Source organism: Haliotis asinina, chromosome 2 (assembly GCF_037392515.1).
Source record: "Haliotis asinina isolate JCU_RB_2024 chromosome 2, JCU_Hal_asi_v2, whole genome shotgun sequence".
Taxonomy (NCBI): domain Eukaryota; kingdom Metazoa; phylum Mollusca; class Gastropoda; order Lepetellida; family Haliotidae; genus Haliotis; species Haliotis asinina.
Genome location: NC_090281.1, coordinates 71,948,076 through 71,965,023, shown reverse-complemented (window position 1 = coordinate 71,965,023; position 16,948 = coordinate 71,948,076). Strand labels below are relative to the sequence as shown.

General features: G+C 39.4%; 1 protein-coding gene across 1 annotated transcript; it reads left to right on the top strand.

The window, feature by feature from the left end:
- Positions 1–406: 406 nt before the first annotated feature.
- Positions 407–16,589, top strand: LOC137274255 (alpha-N-acetylgalactosaminidase-like). The gene is made up of 8 exons (XM_067807355.1): positions 407–479; positions 699–856; positions 1,339–1,513; positions 13,610–13,784; positions 14,399–14,493; positions 14,767–14,928; positions 15,168–15,365; positions 16,263–16,589. The coding sequence occupies exons 1-8, from the start codon at positions 471–473 to the stop codon at positions 16,563–16,565; spliced, it is 1,275 nt and encodes a 424-aa protein (XP_067663456.1). The 5' UTR covers positions 407–470; the 3' UTR covers positions 16,566–16,589.
- Positions 16,590–16,948: the final 359 nt, after the last annotated feature.

The following is a 16,948-nucleotide window of genomic DNA, read 5'->3' as shown; positions in this document are numbered from 1 at the left end:
CAGTTTTTGGATGATAAAAGCTGTCACGCTGACCCGGGTTTGACTCCCCGCATGGGTTCAGTATATGAAGCCTATTTCCGGTGTCCCTCGCCCTGATATTTTTGGAATATTTTTCTAAAACCCCACTCACACACTCACTCCTAGGTTACTGGGGGCGATGTGGTAGCCTAATGGTGAAAGCGTTATTGAAAGTGATATTGCTGAAATATTGCGAAAAGAGGCGTCAAACTCACTCACTAGGTTACTGAAGGCCAATATAGCTAGCTATCGAACGCAGTGGTATTTATCGGTAACTGACTTTGGTTTTATTATCACTCTTCTCTCGTGTGCTTGATACGAATGAACGTCCTTGACACTGCTTCCTGTCACCTTGATAGGGTCATTCATATGACTGCACGTGATTACTTATAATACCTTCAATCAGAAACTGGCCTTCAGTTTATGTCCTAGTAACGGTCGGGGACACATTCATGGTGGAGGTGAGGATTTTTTTATGCATTCGTTTATCTAGAGTTGACATAGAGACTGTGTGAATGCAATGACTGTACGAAGATATCTCTGCTCTGACGAATATTTACCCTGATCGCATTCTTGTTCTAATCATGATCATTATCACGTAGATGAGAGAAATGATATCCGTTACTTAGTTTTGACAATGCTTTGTGCATTTATATTTTTCATTCATGTTCTCAATACAGGTAAACATGTGGATAGTTGTCGCACTTTGCGTTTCTGCGGCGACCCTGACCGCGGCCCTTGACAACGGCTTGGCCTTGACCCCTCCCATGGGTTGGTTGGCATGGACACGCTTCCGATGTAATATAGACTGTGACAATGATCCAGACAATTGTATAAGGTATTTCTCGGTTAACAGTGGGTGGACGGTATTCAACAGACGTGTGTCTGCCTGGTCTAGACATTTAATGGCAATGGATGGTAGAATGTTCACAAATGTCATGTACAATGTGACTTTATGAACACTTAATAAGACATCAAAGTAAAGCGGCCTTATTTGTTAATGGAGGTTTGCTTCTGTTTGTGACAGGTGCAACCGGTGGTGCAGAATGCGCAAACGTTTTCGCGAACACCTGGTTTCAGATATATTTGTTAGTGGCGGGGAAATAATGATGAATTTGGAATCGCACCATAGAGTGGGTTTTGTCGCGTTTATCGATTTGTACATATAAAGTAATGACTTATGACTATGCATACCTTGATAAAGATTTTCTCCGTTCTATACCTTTATGAAAAGTATAAAAGTATATAATTTCTACTTTGACGATGAGCATATTATTTCAGTCATTATTTAGTGAACAATGTGTTTTGCATTGACTTCAGCGAGAAACTGTTCCGGCAGATGGCGGACCTACTTGTGTCAGAGGGCTACAAAGATGCCGGCTATGAATACCTGTGTGTTGATGACTGCTGGCTAGCCACGGAGAGGGCGGCCGATGGATCTCTCCAAGGAGATCCTAAACGGTTCCCAAGTGGAATGAAGGCTCTTGGAGATTATGTTAGTATTCATTATACATCCTAGCCGTATTTGTCTTGAAGACATGCATTTAAAAAGGTCAGCCTTTGTTCGATTAATTCCGACACAAAAGTCTTGAAGCAGTGAATCAGGAAGCAGTCGCCAACGCACTGTGTCTTGAAGCATCCGCCGACATAATGTGTCTTGAAGCATCCGCCGACATAATGTGTCTTGAGGCATCTGCCGACATAATGTGTCTTGAAGCATCCGCCGACATAATGTGTCTTGAAGCAGCGGCGACAAGTGAACGTCCGGTTAGAATAGTTTGCTTGTCGTAAGAAGCGACTAACATGATCGGGGCTTCAGGCTCGCTGACTTTGTTGACACTTATCATCGGGTACCAGTTGCGCAGATCGATGCTCACGCTGCTGACCAGTGGATTGTCTGGTCCAGACTCGATAATTTGAAGACCGTTTTCAATATATCTGGATTATTGCTGAGTAAAACTAAACTCACTCACTGAAGCAGTGGTCCACACAATGCGTCTTGAAGCATTGGCTCATGCAATGTGTCTTTAAACATTGGCCTGCGCACTATGTCTTTAAAAAGTGGCCCACACAGTATGGTTTGACGCAGTGGCCCACACAGTGTTTCTTGACGCACTGGCCCACACAATGTGTCTTGTAGCAGTGGCCCACACAATGTGGCTTTAAACATTGGCCTGCGCACTATGTCTTAAAAAAGTGGCCCACACAGTATGGTTTGACGCAGTGGCCCACACAATGTGTCTTGAAGCGGTGGCCCACACAGTGTGTCTTGAATACAACTCACATATTCTATATAACGGTCAAAGCAAACGTGTGAACAGTTTTTTAATACAACTGTAATACATTGCTGACCATCTTAATTTGATAAACAAGTAGCAATAGTACCGTTAAATTATATCATAAAATGACACAACACGTCACAATTTAATTCTGGACTCACAAAAGTCCAGAAACTCTCAGCACTGTGGCCACTCTCTCACAAGGGATTTCGCAAAATTAAACATACAGCTGTTATGTATATGTACTAAGGATAAAAAAATGAAAAAATTTTTTTCGAAAACTCAAAATTTAAACTCGCTCGCCCATGGGCACGCCCATGGGCGAACAGTGGCCAATGGGTAGGCCCATGGGCAGGCCCATGGGTGAAAGTGTTTAATTTCATCCAGAATAAATGTTTTGGAGGTTGTAAATGAATGAAAAAATGTTGATAAGTATCATGACACAAATTTCAGCTTGTTGTGACTTGACTCTGCTAACTGACAGCGATTTTTAAAAATCTCACCCATGGGTGAAAAACATATTGGCCCATGAACGAGAATAATTAATTTCATTGAAACTACATGTTTTTTCCCAGGCTTTGCAGCTTTTCAATGAATGAACGTGTATTTATTATTGTCTTGACACGAAATTAAGCTTATTTTGACTTAATTCGGCTAATTTAGAGTGATTTTTCAAAACGCCTCGCCCATGGGCGAAAACCATTTGGCCCATGGGTGAGAATATTTACTTTTACTCAAAATTTACCTTTTCCCATGTTTTGGAGGTTGTGAATGGATGAAAGTATGTTCATAAGTATCATGTCACAAAATTCTACCCATTTTGAATTAATTCCGCTAATTTAGAGCTATTTAACAAAATCTCACTCATGGGTGAAAAACATTTTGGCCCATGGGTGAGAATATTTCCTTTTACCCCCAAACCCATCTTTTCCAATATTTGGAGGGTGTAAATGAATGAAAGTACATTTATGAGTATCATGACAGAAATTTCAACTCATTTTGACTTAATTCCTCTAAATGAGAGCAATTTTGAAAACTCTCGCCCATGGGAGAAAGACATTTTGGCCCATGGGCGAGAGTATTTGCCTTCACTCAAAATACATCTTTTCCTGTGGTTTGGAGGTTGTAAATGAATGAGGATATATTTATGAGTATCATGGCACAAAATCCAACTCATTATGACTTAATTCTGCTAATTGAGACCGATTTTCAAAAACATCTCGCCCATGGGCGAAAAACATTGGGCTCATGAGCGAGAATATTTCCTTTTCACTCCAAATACATCTTTTCTAATGTTTTGGAGGATGTAAATGAATGAAAGTGCCATTGTGAGTATCATGACACAAAATTCAACTGATTTTGACTTAATTTTGCGAATTCAGGAAGAATTTTTAAAATATGCCAGAATAATTACTTTTACTCAAAATACATCTTTTCCTGTGTTTTGGAGGTTGTAAATGAATGACGATATATTTGTAAGTATCATGGCACAAAATTCAACTCATTTTGACTTAATTCTGCTAATTTTGTAACAAGTACAAGAATCTGGACTTCCACTTAAATTTTCATAGCTTTTTTTTATTGTCTTGGGGGTTGTAAATTTATGAATGAAAGTGTGTTTATAAGTATCACGACAAAAAAAATGAAATCCTTCCGGTCTTAATTCGACTAATCTCGCTCGTGGACGAAAATATTTTCGTTTGCTTCTTTTCTTTATTTTGCAAACATATGGTTTAAAAATAGATGCAATTCGAATGAAAATTCAGTTTAATTTCGTGAGTTTAGTTTTATGTCGCACTCAGTAATATCCCAACAATATGGCGGCGGTTTGTAGATAATCGAGTTTAGATCAGACAATCCAGTGATCGACAGCATGAGCATCGACCTGCACAACTGGGAACTGATGACATGTGTCAGCAAACGTCAGCGAGTCTGACCACCCGATCCCGTTAGTCACCTCTTACGACAAGCATAGTCGCCTTTTATGGCAAGCGTGGGTTGTTGAAGCCCTCTTCTACTCCAGATCTTCACGGGTCCCGAGCACAGAGCTTTACTTCCAGCAACATATAACAGTACACTTAGAATGCTAAGCCTTGAGATTCTTTTGAATTTAGGTATTCTATAAATATAACAAAATTCAACCTATATCTATGAAGTTGAAGTTATTTGTGAAAGCCCTAATCAAGAGTGACCAAACTCCAGTGACTATGCTGGGACACATTAATAAACGGTGTTGTGAGATCTTTAAACTGTATTGAAATATGTCTTGTCAATTCCACTGACATTCACCAAATGTACCCACCTAGTAGTTTTAAGTGTACCTACCCAGTTTAGCATGTTTCGTTTTAATAGTGTGGTCCCCATTTTCAGTAATTCCCGTTTGCCCGTCCCGGCGTTTCTTCGTCCGAGGTTTTATGGGGTATTCTCCTATTTGTCAGACCAGAAATAATCTACAACAGGGGTAGGTCACTCCCTTGTTTTCTTTACCATTTGTACTAATTAGTATGCGCCTCCTCATGCTCCAATGCACACAGTGACCTGATTCGTCTCCATCGCAACTTAGGCTGCGTTTAACAGTACTTCAGCCAGTTTACTGTATCAGTCGAAATCTTACAATGAATGAATGAATGAATGAAGAGCAAGAAGTATATGTGAATGAATGAAAGAAATGATAAAAGAAAGAAGTGCATATGTGAATGAATGAGAAAGATATAATAAAAGAAAGAAGTACATATGTGAATGAATGAAAGAATAAATGATACACCACGGCCATTCCTTCCAAAACATGCTAAAGAACGCAAAACTATCGTTAGATCACATGTGTTAACATCAGCTTGTTACTGTCTAACTGGTCAGACGTAACAATTGTCAGACAGGTTAAAACAACAAACTATCTGGTTGACTGCACAGCTGCCTGTTGACGTAGTCTACCCACATCACCTACTTTTCCTGCGTAACCTTCATCTACATCACCATCCTTAATATATTGAGCAGAGAGCACAGAAGGCCCTATAGCTGTAACCACTGAACCGTGGCGTCTCTCTGCTCCCAAGTTCCCAAGTGGGGGTGTCCTTTTCTACCTATTCCATTAATCTTTAAAACATCTAACAAGCTCAACGCATGCATAAGAGTATTTTTTATGTATTATTCAGTTGATAAATTATTATTTCATGATACATATATGTACAATATTTTGCTTCGATTCTGTAACTACCCACATTATGACATTGAGACCATTCTGATTTATCGAGTAAAATACGATTGTATAGTTTTGAGTTTGAATCTTGGCATATTTTACCGGTTTGCCACTTTTGCACTCTACCTGTTTAAAGGGGGCGTGCATATTTTGGTGTTTTTTAGTATTCCATCTATTCATTTGGATTTATTAATTTATTTGTTTTTCTTTTGTTTTGTTTTGTTTTTTACTGCTAGCGGACCTGTTAGTCTGCTTTGATAACTGTAAATTTATTCTGACGTTTGACGAGCGGAACATGAAGTGTTGTTATCATGTGTGTTATGTAATTATATTATTGGTATGGAGCGGCATTGATATGTATGTTTATGCTTGCCAATCCAGTCCCGATTACTTGAGGAGATTGGTTTAAACTATAGATTAACGTATCCATACTATTAATGTGTAATCATTATATCGGGCTATGAGGAATACGTAATGTAATCAAGATTGACTTTGCATTTACTTTTCTATTTTTTAAATAAATTTTCACTATTTTTGCTTCACTCGAAAAGATTTACTTTGGATTTCGTGCTTGTGGTCTCTAAGTATTTTAGAAATTATGTTGTTGAGACAACTGGAACTGTTGATCTGCAGTCTTTCAAAATTCCTTTTCACGAGATATATTCTCCCTTTTTACCAGTTCTCAAAATGAACATATAGCTGTTTACATAAAGGTATCTTCCCGTAAAATAAGTAGGACGAAATGTGAAGCATAGCAGCGCATTTGCCATAACTGAAGTTGCTAAAATGATCCTGAAAACTGTCATTTTCAACATTCACCTTGCTTTGCAGGCAGTTTTATCAAGAAACTAACTAACTCATTACTAATGGAAGGAGTGAACTGAAAGCCCATTTTATTAACTGAAGTCACTGATTGAACTCGCCAACATCGATTCACTTACAATCCTGTACACGTGTCTTATTTCGTTTTCTGAGGACACACATTTTACTTTTTTTTATAGAAAATCCGTATAATCCGTAATCTAATCCCATAAAACAACACCGTTGTCACTACACCAAACGATTTTGACCACGACCCAAAACAAAGGTTTAACTTACAGGACTACCTGTAAGATATCCCTTTCTTGATAACGAGTTTAACAGCTACGCCGAAATGCTGCTTACCTTATAAGAAGTTGTACATCCATAGAACTTCCGTGTTTTTTTCCAAATGATCATGACCTGAACAGATATTACTTTGTCAGAGACTTCATGAGTGATTTTCAAGTTCTAATCCACACACTGATTTCCACTTTTTCATCATTTTTACTTTTATCTCAGTTTGCTGAGTATCTCAGCATAACTCGCAAAGACAATGGAAACTGAGCGGAACGATGACACTTCTGTTTCTTCCGCGTTCACTTACGTAATTTCCGCAAAGCGCCTACGACAATTTGCGCCGAAAAAGTCATGTCTCGTCCGCTGGTCTTGTTTATTGGAGTAAAACAGCTGCCGCTTTCAAGTGTATTTTACTTGTCATATACAAAATTCATCCATGGATCACATTAGGTCATTAGGGGACACCAGCTTTGAAATGAACAGGTGTTCGTGAGTGTATATGGATGAAAAAGACTGATTGCGCAAGACGCGCAGCCAAATATCTCACATTCAAAGGAAATCTCGAATTGATTGTTTTATAAGGCGTCGAGCTGACCAGTTGGTTTTGGTGTTGTGTATAAACCCCCTTTGCAAGAACTTTGTCAAGCATACCTGCTTTGTCCTTTTGCAAGACCTGCACATAGTAGTCTTTGAAAGACATTGACATTTATGTGCAGGTGCTCTGGAAAACCTTGTCCGGCACGATATTCCTTCCAATTTAGTTATTGTGTGCATGCTGCATTTCAATTTTGGAAATGTGCTTAAAACATATTTTGATTCTCAAAGAATGTGGTTCGTTTAGCAAGCAAAATATTGCTTTGATTAACACTTCACCAGTACCATACAATATTACAGAATACACAATACCGGATACACAAAAACGACAAATTATAGCATTGTGATTAGGGGTAAATGGAGTTATAGGAGTCCCTTTGTATCCACCGAGACAAGTCCTACACGCCCTGGTGGGGTGTGGATTCGGGGAGGGGGTAACGGAGGAGATGACCAAGACACACGTACTCCATACGCTATCATGGTCTTCCTTACTGCTTGAAGATCGACCTTTTCTCACTGTGGTCTATGATGACTTCGGTGAACGGAAAAGAACTTATTCACTGTGAAAACCAGAAAATAGTTGAATCCGTCCACGATTTTATCATAAAACACAAAACTTGATTTTTAATTTTTTAACAGGAAACTAATTAACTTGTTAAAAACTTTCTCACAAATGTTCAGTGTTTCTACAAAGAGCTAGTCAGACACAACAAACCATAACTCTATTTTTCATGTTTACCTATATGATTGTTGTATTTGATGTAATGATATGTATGCATATGTTATTATATGATAGTTCATATGGATGACGACACATGCTTCATTTATATTTTGTATTATATGCTGTATGGGTGAGGTACAGTAAAGCTTGTTCACCAGTCCCAATCAGAGTTACAAAACACACAAATATACAACAACATGGAGATGTGTGGAGAAAATAGAGACATATGGAGAACAGCAATGTCATAACTGAACAGAAATCATTCCCTCTATTGGTGAAGGCCGTGTGGGATTAGTTAAACAAAGAAATCTAGTCGACCATGCCTCCTAATCCTCTTACTCCTTAAACAAACGACTTGCCTGAGCTGTCTAAAATTGAATTGAATTTTTTGTAAATTCGATGTTTCGGGTATTACGTACGGAGGTAATCAGGTGTCAACACTATGGCGTTCGACGCTCCGGACATGAAGGAAAACCAAATACGTTATAAAGTACAGTAATGTGGTCACTATGAGCGAGGCAGACAGTCTGATGAGCACAGTTCATTACGGAAATCTCTTGTCTTTGGAGCTGCTCGTTGAGACGCTGAAGCCTTCTGTCAAGTTCTTCTTTATTCTTTATTGTGGCCACTGTGTCACAATATGCAGTTTACATGCTCACAGACCCTCGATTCACGATGACGCCAACTTTCTCGACTACTGTTCGTGCGACGACTATCAGGAACTGGTTCCACAGCTCATTCTTTCACCGATGTCTTTGTGTATGTGTTTTAGCTCGTTAATTAGCGTAGAGACAGGTCCTGCTATTCTCGGGCACAAGTTCTCCAAGGTCGTCGACGCTCCGAGTGTCATTAGAACAGTGTTGAGCACTGTCACACTCCACTGCTTTTCGACAGTCCTGTTGTGTATTTGATAAAGCAATCGACAATCCGGGTGTGAACCAAAAGAGGATACCACCATTCTCATCGGTGGATGAAATGGGATGAAGAAAACCCGCATACTCTTCATCACATTGCTACACCGTATTTACCATAACGGATGTTTAAATAGCACTTTATGTAAATAGAGCATCAAAAGAAGCTGAAACCATGTATTATATTAACATGGTACTAACTATAGTCGATTCGAACCACTGCTTTACAGTTCACTGACTGCCGTGGATGCAGGCTTTTCCCACGTGGCGGGATAAAACCTAATGATCGCAAGGCCACGTGAACCAATCAGAAATGGACATTCTTAAATGGGGTAGGAGAAATGTGCCCTGTAGTGCTTATGAACCTTGATCTTTCAGGTACACTTCATCAGTTGTGTACAAATACTGGTCTAGAATAATGTTTCAAACACTTTAATACGTATTGATGCAGGGGCTCCATATATGTTCTTGTTTACGTCCCGCTCGTCAAACGTCAGAATAAATTTACAGGTATCAAAGCAGACTCACTCGCTGGGCCACTAGCAATAAAAAAACCCAAACAAAGCTAAAACAGATAAATCAATTAATTTAAACAAATAGATGGAATACTAAAAACCACCTAAATATTAGTATGCACGCCCCATTTAAAAAGATAGAGCGCTAAAGTGGCAAGATTCAAACTCAAAACTATTCAATCGTATTTTACTCAATAAATCAAAATGGTCTCAATGTCACAATGTGGGTAGTTACAGAATCAAAGCAAAATATTTTACATGTTTATGTACGATTTATTTAGCAAAGCCAGAAAAATCCCCGACAAACACGGCCGCTTCTCCTCAATATGTGGGTTTGTGAGAGTGAGGGTACTCCCTACAAGGCTCACTCCCATTAGTTAACAAGGCGTCCTCCCAATTTATGTATTTTTTACTCGATAGGTACGGAAAATTAATTATGCGATGTGGGTATGTCATGACTGGTTGATTTCTCAGGATAAGGTGAATTGGGTATGGCAGAGTCGATATACTATGATCATAGGGGATTTAGCAACCATGTTGGAGTGAAGGAATGACAACTCTGTGATAGATTAATGAGTGTCTTTTTTAAGCATTATGAAAATGGGAATGGTAAATTAACACAAAATGCCCTAGACCTGTCCAGCGTGTCATACATATATATATATATATATCATAAAATAATAATTTATCAGCTGAATAATACATACAAATACTCTTATGATTATGTATAACATCACATTTTAATAAAAAGATGCATGCGTTGAGCTTGTTAGATGTTTTAAGATTAATGGAAGAGGTTGTGAAGGACACACCCACTTGGGAACTTGGGAGCAGAGAGACGCCACGGTTCAGTGGTTACAGCCATAGGGCCTTCTGCGCTCTCTGCTCAATATATTAAGGGTGGTGATGAATGAATGAATGAATGAATGAATGAATTTCTTTATTTCCTCCAGAATTTACATCCGAAGATTTACAGCATCTCTGATGTTACTCAGAGCAAACACATAATGTTAATATATAGAATATGAATGCTAGAATAGAAATATGAATGCTAACGTCATAAGCTGTGTAAATAACTATTCAATAACATACGTACACAGACTGCCGGTTATTGCTGCACAGAAAAGAGAGGACTGTCCAACACATTCTTGAGATGAAATACATATTTACAAAATAATAGTGACACATTGTCCCAAGTGGTCAAGCTAACAATTCCAGGTAATGTTTGAGCCGCTCCCCAGAATAATGCAAGCATTTCATTTTCATCCAAAAGTTCAATTTTAACATAACTGTCAACATCCAGTTGGTCAATGAGGGTGGAGAAGAATTCATTTCGTTCAGTTACATAGTACTCACAGTACAAAAGTACATGTCTGTCATAATGGAAGAGGTAGAGAAGGACACCCCCACTTGGGAACTTGGGAGCAGAGAGACGCCACGGTTCAGTGGTTACAGCTATTGGGCCTTCTGTGCTCTCTGCTCAATATATTAAGGGTGGTGATGTAGATGAAGGTTACGCAGGAAAAGTAGGTGATGTGGGTAGACTACGTCAACAGGCAGCTGTGCAGTCAACCAGATAGTTTGTTGTTTTAATCTGTCTGACAATTGTTACGTCTGACCAGTTAGACAATAACAAGCTGATGTTAACACATGTGATCTAACGTTAGTTTTGCGTTTTTTAGCATGTTTTGGAAGGAATGGCCGTGGTGTATCATTTATTCTTTCATTCATTCACATATGCACTTCTTTCTTTTATCATTTCTTTCATTCATTCACATATACTTCTTGCTCTTCATTCATTCATTCATTGTAAGATTTCGACTGATACAGTAAACTGGCTGAAGTACTGTTAAACGCAGCCTAAGTTGCGATGGAGACGAATCAGGTCACTGTGTGCATTGGAGCATGAGGAGGCGCATACTAATTAGTACAAATGGTAAAGAAAACAAGGGAGTGACCTACCCCTGTTGTAGATTATTTCTGGTCTGACAAATAGGAGAATACCCCATAAAACCTCGGACGAAGAAAAGCCGGGACGGGCAAACGGGAATTACTAAAAATGGAGACCACACTATTAAAACGAAACATGCTAAACTGGGTAGGTACACTTAAAACTACTAGGTGGGTACATTTGGTGAATGTCAGTGGAATTGACAAGACATATTTCAATACAGTTTAAAGATCTCACAACACCGTTTATTAATGTGTCCCAGCATAGTCACTGGAGTTTGGTCACTCTTGATTAGGGCTTTCACAAATAACTTCAACTTCATAGATATAGGTTGAATTTTGTTATATTTATAGAATACCTAAATTCAAAAGAATCTCAAGGCTTAGCATTCTAAGTGTACTGTTATATGTTGCTGGAAGTAAAGGGCTTCAACAACCCATGCTTGCCATAAAAGGTGACTATGCGTGTCGTAAGAGGCGACTAACAGGATCAGGTGGTCAGACTCGATTACTTGGTTGACAAATGTCATCAGTTCCCAATTGTGCAGGTCGATGCTCATGCTGTTGATCACTGGATTGTCTGATCTAAACTCGATTATCTACAAACCGCCGCCATATTGTTGGGATATTACTGAGTGCGACATAAAACTAAACTCACGAAATTAAACTGAATTTTCATTCGAATTGCATCTATTTTTAAACCATATGTTTGCAAAATAAAGAAAAGAAGCAAACGAAAATATTTTCGTCCACGAGCGAGATTAGTCGAATTAAGACCGGAATGATTTCATTTTTTTGTCGTGATACTTATAAACACACTTTCATTCATAAATTTACAACCCCCAAGACAATAAAAAAAGCTATGAAAATTTAAGTGGAAGTCCAGATTCTTGTACTTGTTACAAATTAGCAGAATAAAGTCAAAATGAGTTGAATTTTGTGCCATGATACATATAAATATATGTTCATTCATTTACAACATCCAAAACACAGGAAAAGATGTATTTTGAGTAAAGTGATTATTCTGGCATATTTTTAAAAATCTTCCTGAATTCGCAAAATTAAGTCAAAATCAGTTGAATTTTGTGTCATGATACTCACAATGGCACTTTCATTCATTTACATCCTCCAAAACATTAGAAAAGATGTATTTGGAGTAAAAAGGAAATATTTTCGCTCATGGGCCCAATGTTTTTCGCCCATGGGCGAGATGTTTTTGAAAATCGGTCTCAATTAGCAGAATTAAGTCATAATGAGTTGGATTTTGTGCCATGATACTCATAAATATATCCTCATTCATTTACAACCTCCAAACCACAGGAAAAGATGTATTTTGAGTGAAGGCAAATACTCTCGCCCATGGGCCAAAATGTCTTTCTCCCATGGGCGAGAGTTTTCAAAATTGCTCTCATTTAGAGGAATTAAGTCAAAATGAGTTGAAATTTCTGTCATGATACTCATAAATGTACTTTCATTCATTTACATCCTCCAAATATTGGAAAAGATGGGTTTGGGGGTAAAAGGAAATATTCTCACCCATGGGCCAAAATGTTTTTCGCCCATGAGTGAGATTTTGTTAAATAGCTCTACATTAACGGAATTAATTCAAAATGAGTTGAATTTTGTGACATGATACTTATGAACACACTTTCATCCATTCACAACCTCCAAAACACGGGAAAAGGTAAATTTTGAGTAAAAGTAAATATTCTCACCCATGGACCAAATGGTTTTCGCCCATGGGCGAGACTTTTTGAAAAATCACTCTAAATTAGCCGAGTTAAGTCAAAATAAGCTTAATTTCGTGTCAAGACAATAATAAATACAAGTTCATTCATTGAAAAGCTGCAAAGCTTGAAAAAAAGCATGTAGTTTCAATGAAATTAATTATTCTCGTCCATGGGCCAATATGTTTTTCACCCATGGGCCAGATTTTTTAAAATCGCTGTCAGTTAGCAGAGTCAAGTCACAACAAGCTGAAATTTGTGTCATGATACTTATGAACTTTTTTTCATTCATTTACAACCTCCAAAACATTTATTCTGGATGAAATTAAACACTTTCACCCATGGGCCTGCCCATGGGCCTACCCATTGGCCACTGTTCGCCCATGGGCGTGCCCATGGGCGAGCGAGTTTAAATTTTGAGTTTTCGAAAAAAATTTTTTTCATTTTTTCATCCTTAGCACATATACATAACAGCTGTATGTTTAATTTTGCGAAATCCCTTGTGAGAGAGTGGCCACAGTGCTGAGAGTTTCTGGACTTTTGTGAGTCCAGAATTAAATTGTGACGTGTTACACAAAACTTTTCTTCTGTGGGTTTCAGGTTCACGCCAAGGGATTGAAATTCGGGATATATGCAGACTTTGGGAAAACAACGTGCGAAAAATACCCAGGAAGTGAGTTCTACCTGAAGCAGGATGCGCAAACGTTCGCTGACTGGGGAGTTGATCTGCTGAAACTGGACGGTTGCTATAGTGACGTCCGTGACTATGACTACGGTAAAACTACTTTCTAACAAACAGTGCACTAGGCCTTAACCTTGATCATTCTCATACCCAGAGTTTCTTTAGGACAAAACAAGATAAAACAAAACAAAACAAACAAACAAACAAAACCCCCGAATCGTCGCAGCTTGAAGAGCCATTTCACCAAATGTTTTAAGTAGTTTTTCGTCATAAATCATTGTATAGAAGAGTCTTCAGATTTAAACAAACATATGTCAACAGAGATTAATGAGCATTGAAATCATATCTTCAAACAATCATTTAGGCTACTTCCACATCATTGAAAGAGGAACTTGTTTCTTAGATTTGCTTCAAGGCGCGATTTGAATGAACAATGCGCTCCACCTGCGTTCCTGTGTTCCTTGTACTTATTGAACCATCTATCGCTGTGGCGAGTTCTACACGGAAGTCAAGATAATGGTCATGAGGTCTCATCACCTATGTTAAACTAACTAGAAACAATGGGTCATTCGAACCACGATCGAAGGGTTGTTGACAGAACAAAGGATACCACTCAACAGTGATTCGAGGCGCCATGACATTTGGTCCCCTCGTAGTAATCAAAAGGAAACAGTAAACATATGATTTTACTCTGGTTGACTCTACAGGCTATCCATCAATGACCAAGTTCCTCAACCTAACCGGGCGACCCATGGTGTTCCACTGTGACTGGCCCAAGTACCAAATACTGGCAGGCATAACGGTAAACATGCATAAAATCACCTATCCCCATCATTCCAGTGATTGACGCCTGTAGCACCGATTTACGTCATCGGGATGGCTGTCATCAACCAAGTCAGCAAGCCTGATCCCGTTTTTTCTTGCTTACATCTATACTAAGCTCAAGACTGGAGAAAATCCGAAAAGAAAACTTTTTATGTAATTTTATCAACGGATCTTCACAAGGCTGAGACCACTGAAATACGGTACTCAAAAATGCTGAGTTATATAGAGCAGTGTATCAATGTATTTGCAGCCAAACTACACCGCCATCAAAGAGTCGTGTAACCTGTGGCGTAACTACGATGACATCTGGGACAACTGGGACGGTCTCAGCGACATTATCAACTATTACGTCAAGGACGACGACGACTTCATGTCTTACTCGGGACCCGGGGGTTGGGTTGACCCCGATGAGGTATGTTCTGTTCGGTGTGTTGCTTCTCTTCATTGTTCATGCGTTGTTTTCATGAATTTGTCTCTGCATTACACAGACGACCATCACCACACCATCCGGCTGGCTAGCCGCAGACCGCCCGTCATAAGTCTAGCCCTCCTCAGGAGGTCAGACGAGTTATTTCATTACACTGTTTCATACGAAGGTACTTATTATCATCAAATAAAAACACCTTTAGTCCTATTATACCTTTCCTGCAGTTGGTGATCGGCAATTTCGGACTCAGTGATGTACAAGAACGTGTGCAGATGGCGCTGTGGGCGATGCTTCCCGCCCCACTGATCATGTCCAATGACCTCAGGAACATCCGCAACCAGTCTAAGCAGCTTCTGCTTAACCCACGGCTCATCGCCATTAATCAGCAGCAGCTCAGCACCAGCGCACGACGGATAACCACGGTTAGTACACTTTATTGATTTTTAAAAATAATTTATGTCAGCATAAATTTTGTCTATTTGTATACAACCTCGATTTCTGCAAACATTTACATATGACAGTGATCATATTTAAGAAATGCTTGAGACGCTAATGATATCAATGTTTAACACCGCACTCAAGTGGAACAAGTGGAAATGCATGCCTGACTTGATGGACACAAATTCTGGTTCACATTACTGTATACTGAGAGAAACACATAAAGGAGCATTCAAGTGTTCCTTTAATAGTTTCCTTTTTTCATCAACAGCTTTGAATAGCGCTGTGGGAAGAAATCGAGGAATAAAGGAGCACTGTCAGGAGATGGTGTTCCCTTGTTTGTTTCCTTCAGTATATATCAAACATTGAAAAATAATTTCAGATAGATTTTGTAGTCAGGTATCTATTGACGTTCAGGACCCGTGAAGGTCTGGGGTTGAATACTCCTTCAGCAACCCATAAAAGGCGACAATGCTTGTCGTAAGAGGCGACTAACGGGATCGGGTGGTCAGGCTCGATGACTTGGTTGACACATGTCATCGATTCCCAGTTGCGCAGATCAATGCTCATGTTGTTGATCACTTGATTGTCTGTTCCAGACTCGATTATTTTCTGACAGCCGCCATATAGCTGGAATATTGCTGAGTGCGACGTAAAACTAAACTCACTCACTCACTCACTCACTATTGACGTTCAGCAGGTAGTTAACCGATAATCGATCTCGATGTCTGTATGGGTTTCCTTGGATAACTGGAAGTACTTTTAATATACTTTGTTTAGAGTAAGCGGTGTTTAGTGAGTGAGTGAGTTTAGTCTTACGCCGCATGTAGAAATATTCCAACAATATCATGGTGCGAGAAACCAGAAATGTACTTTTTTAGATCGGTGCTGTTGACGTGTGGACTCGGTCTATCATGCCTGCCGGAACTCAAGTCATCGCTTTGGTTCACATGAACATCACCAGGAACTACGCCGTTCAAGCACGCGTCACCGTCCAGGCCAAGGAAATCGGACTCACCGGCTCAAGCGGATATGACGTCGTGGAGACATTTGACGGCACGAGTCTCGGTCACTTCAATCCCGACGATACGATTGGTCCACTTGTTGTGGATCCGACGGGCGTGTACCTGATGACAGCCACACCAACCAGTTCTATCCCGGAAAAAAAATTAGATAATAATTAAATATCTTATACTGTTGTTTTCTATTACGTTCATGTTGGGTTATGATGTGGTCGTGGGATGGGGAGTTTTGCCCATGTAGTCAACCACTGGTTTGGCTGGTCCAGACACGATCATGATGTCACGTGCCAAAAATGTATCCGTTGCAGGCTGTGGCATCCTCTATCTCCCACCTGCATGTGATCTTGTGCTTAACACAGAGGCAGGAAGATGAAACATTTTGCGTTTCAAACACACTGGGTTGCACGTTCCTTTTTTTCCCACAATCTTAATGTACTGTAACATTTTGAGGATGACACCCATCCGAGATTCGAACCCATACTTTCGGAGTGAGGCACCTTATCTCCAGGACACAATGTGTCTGTGCGTGCGTGTGCGCGTGTGAC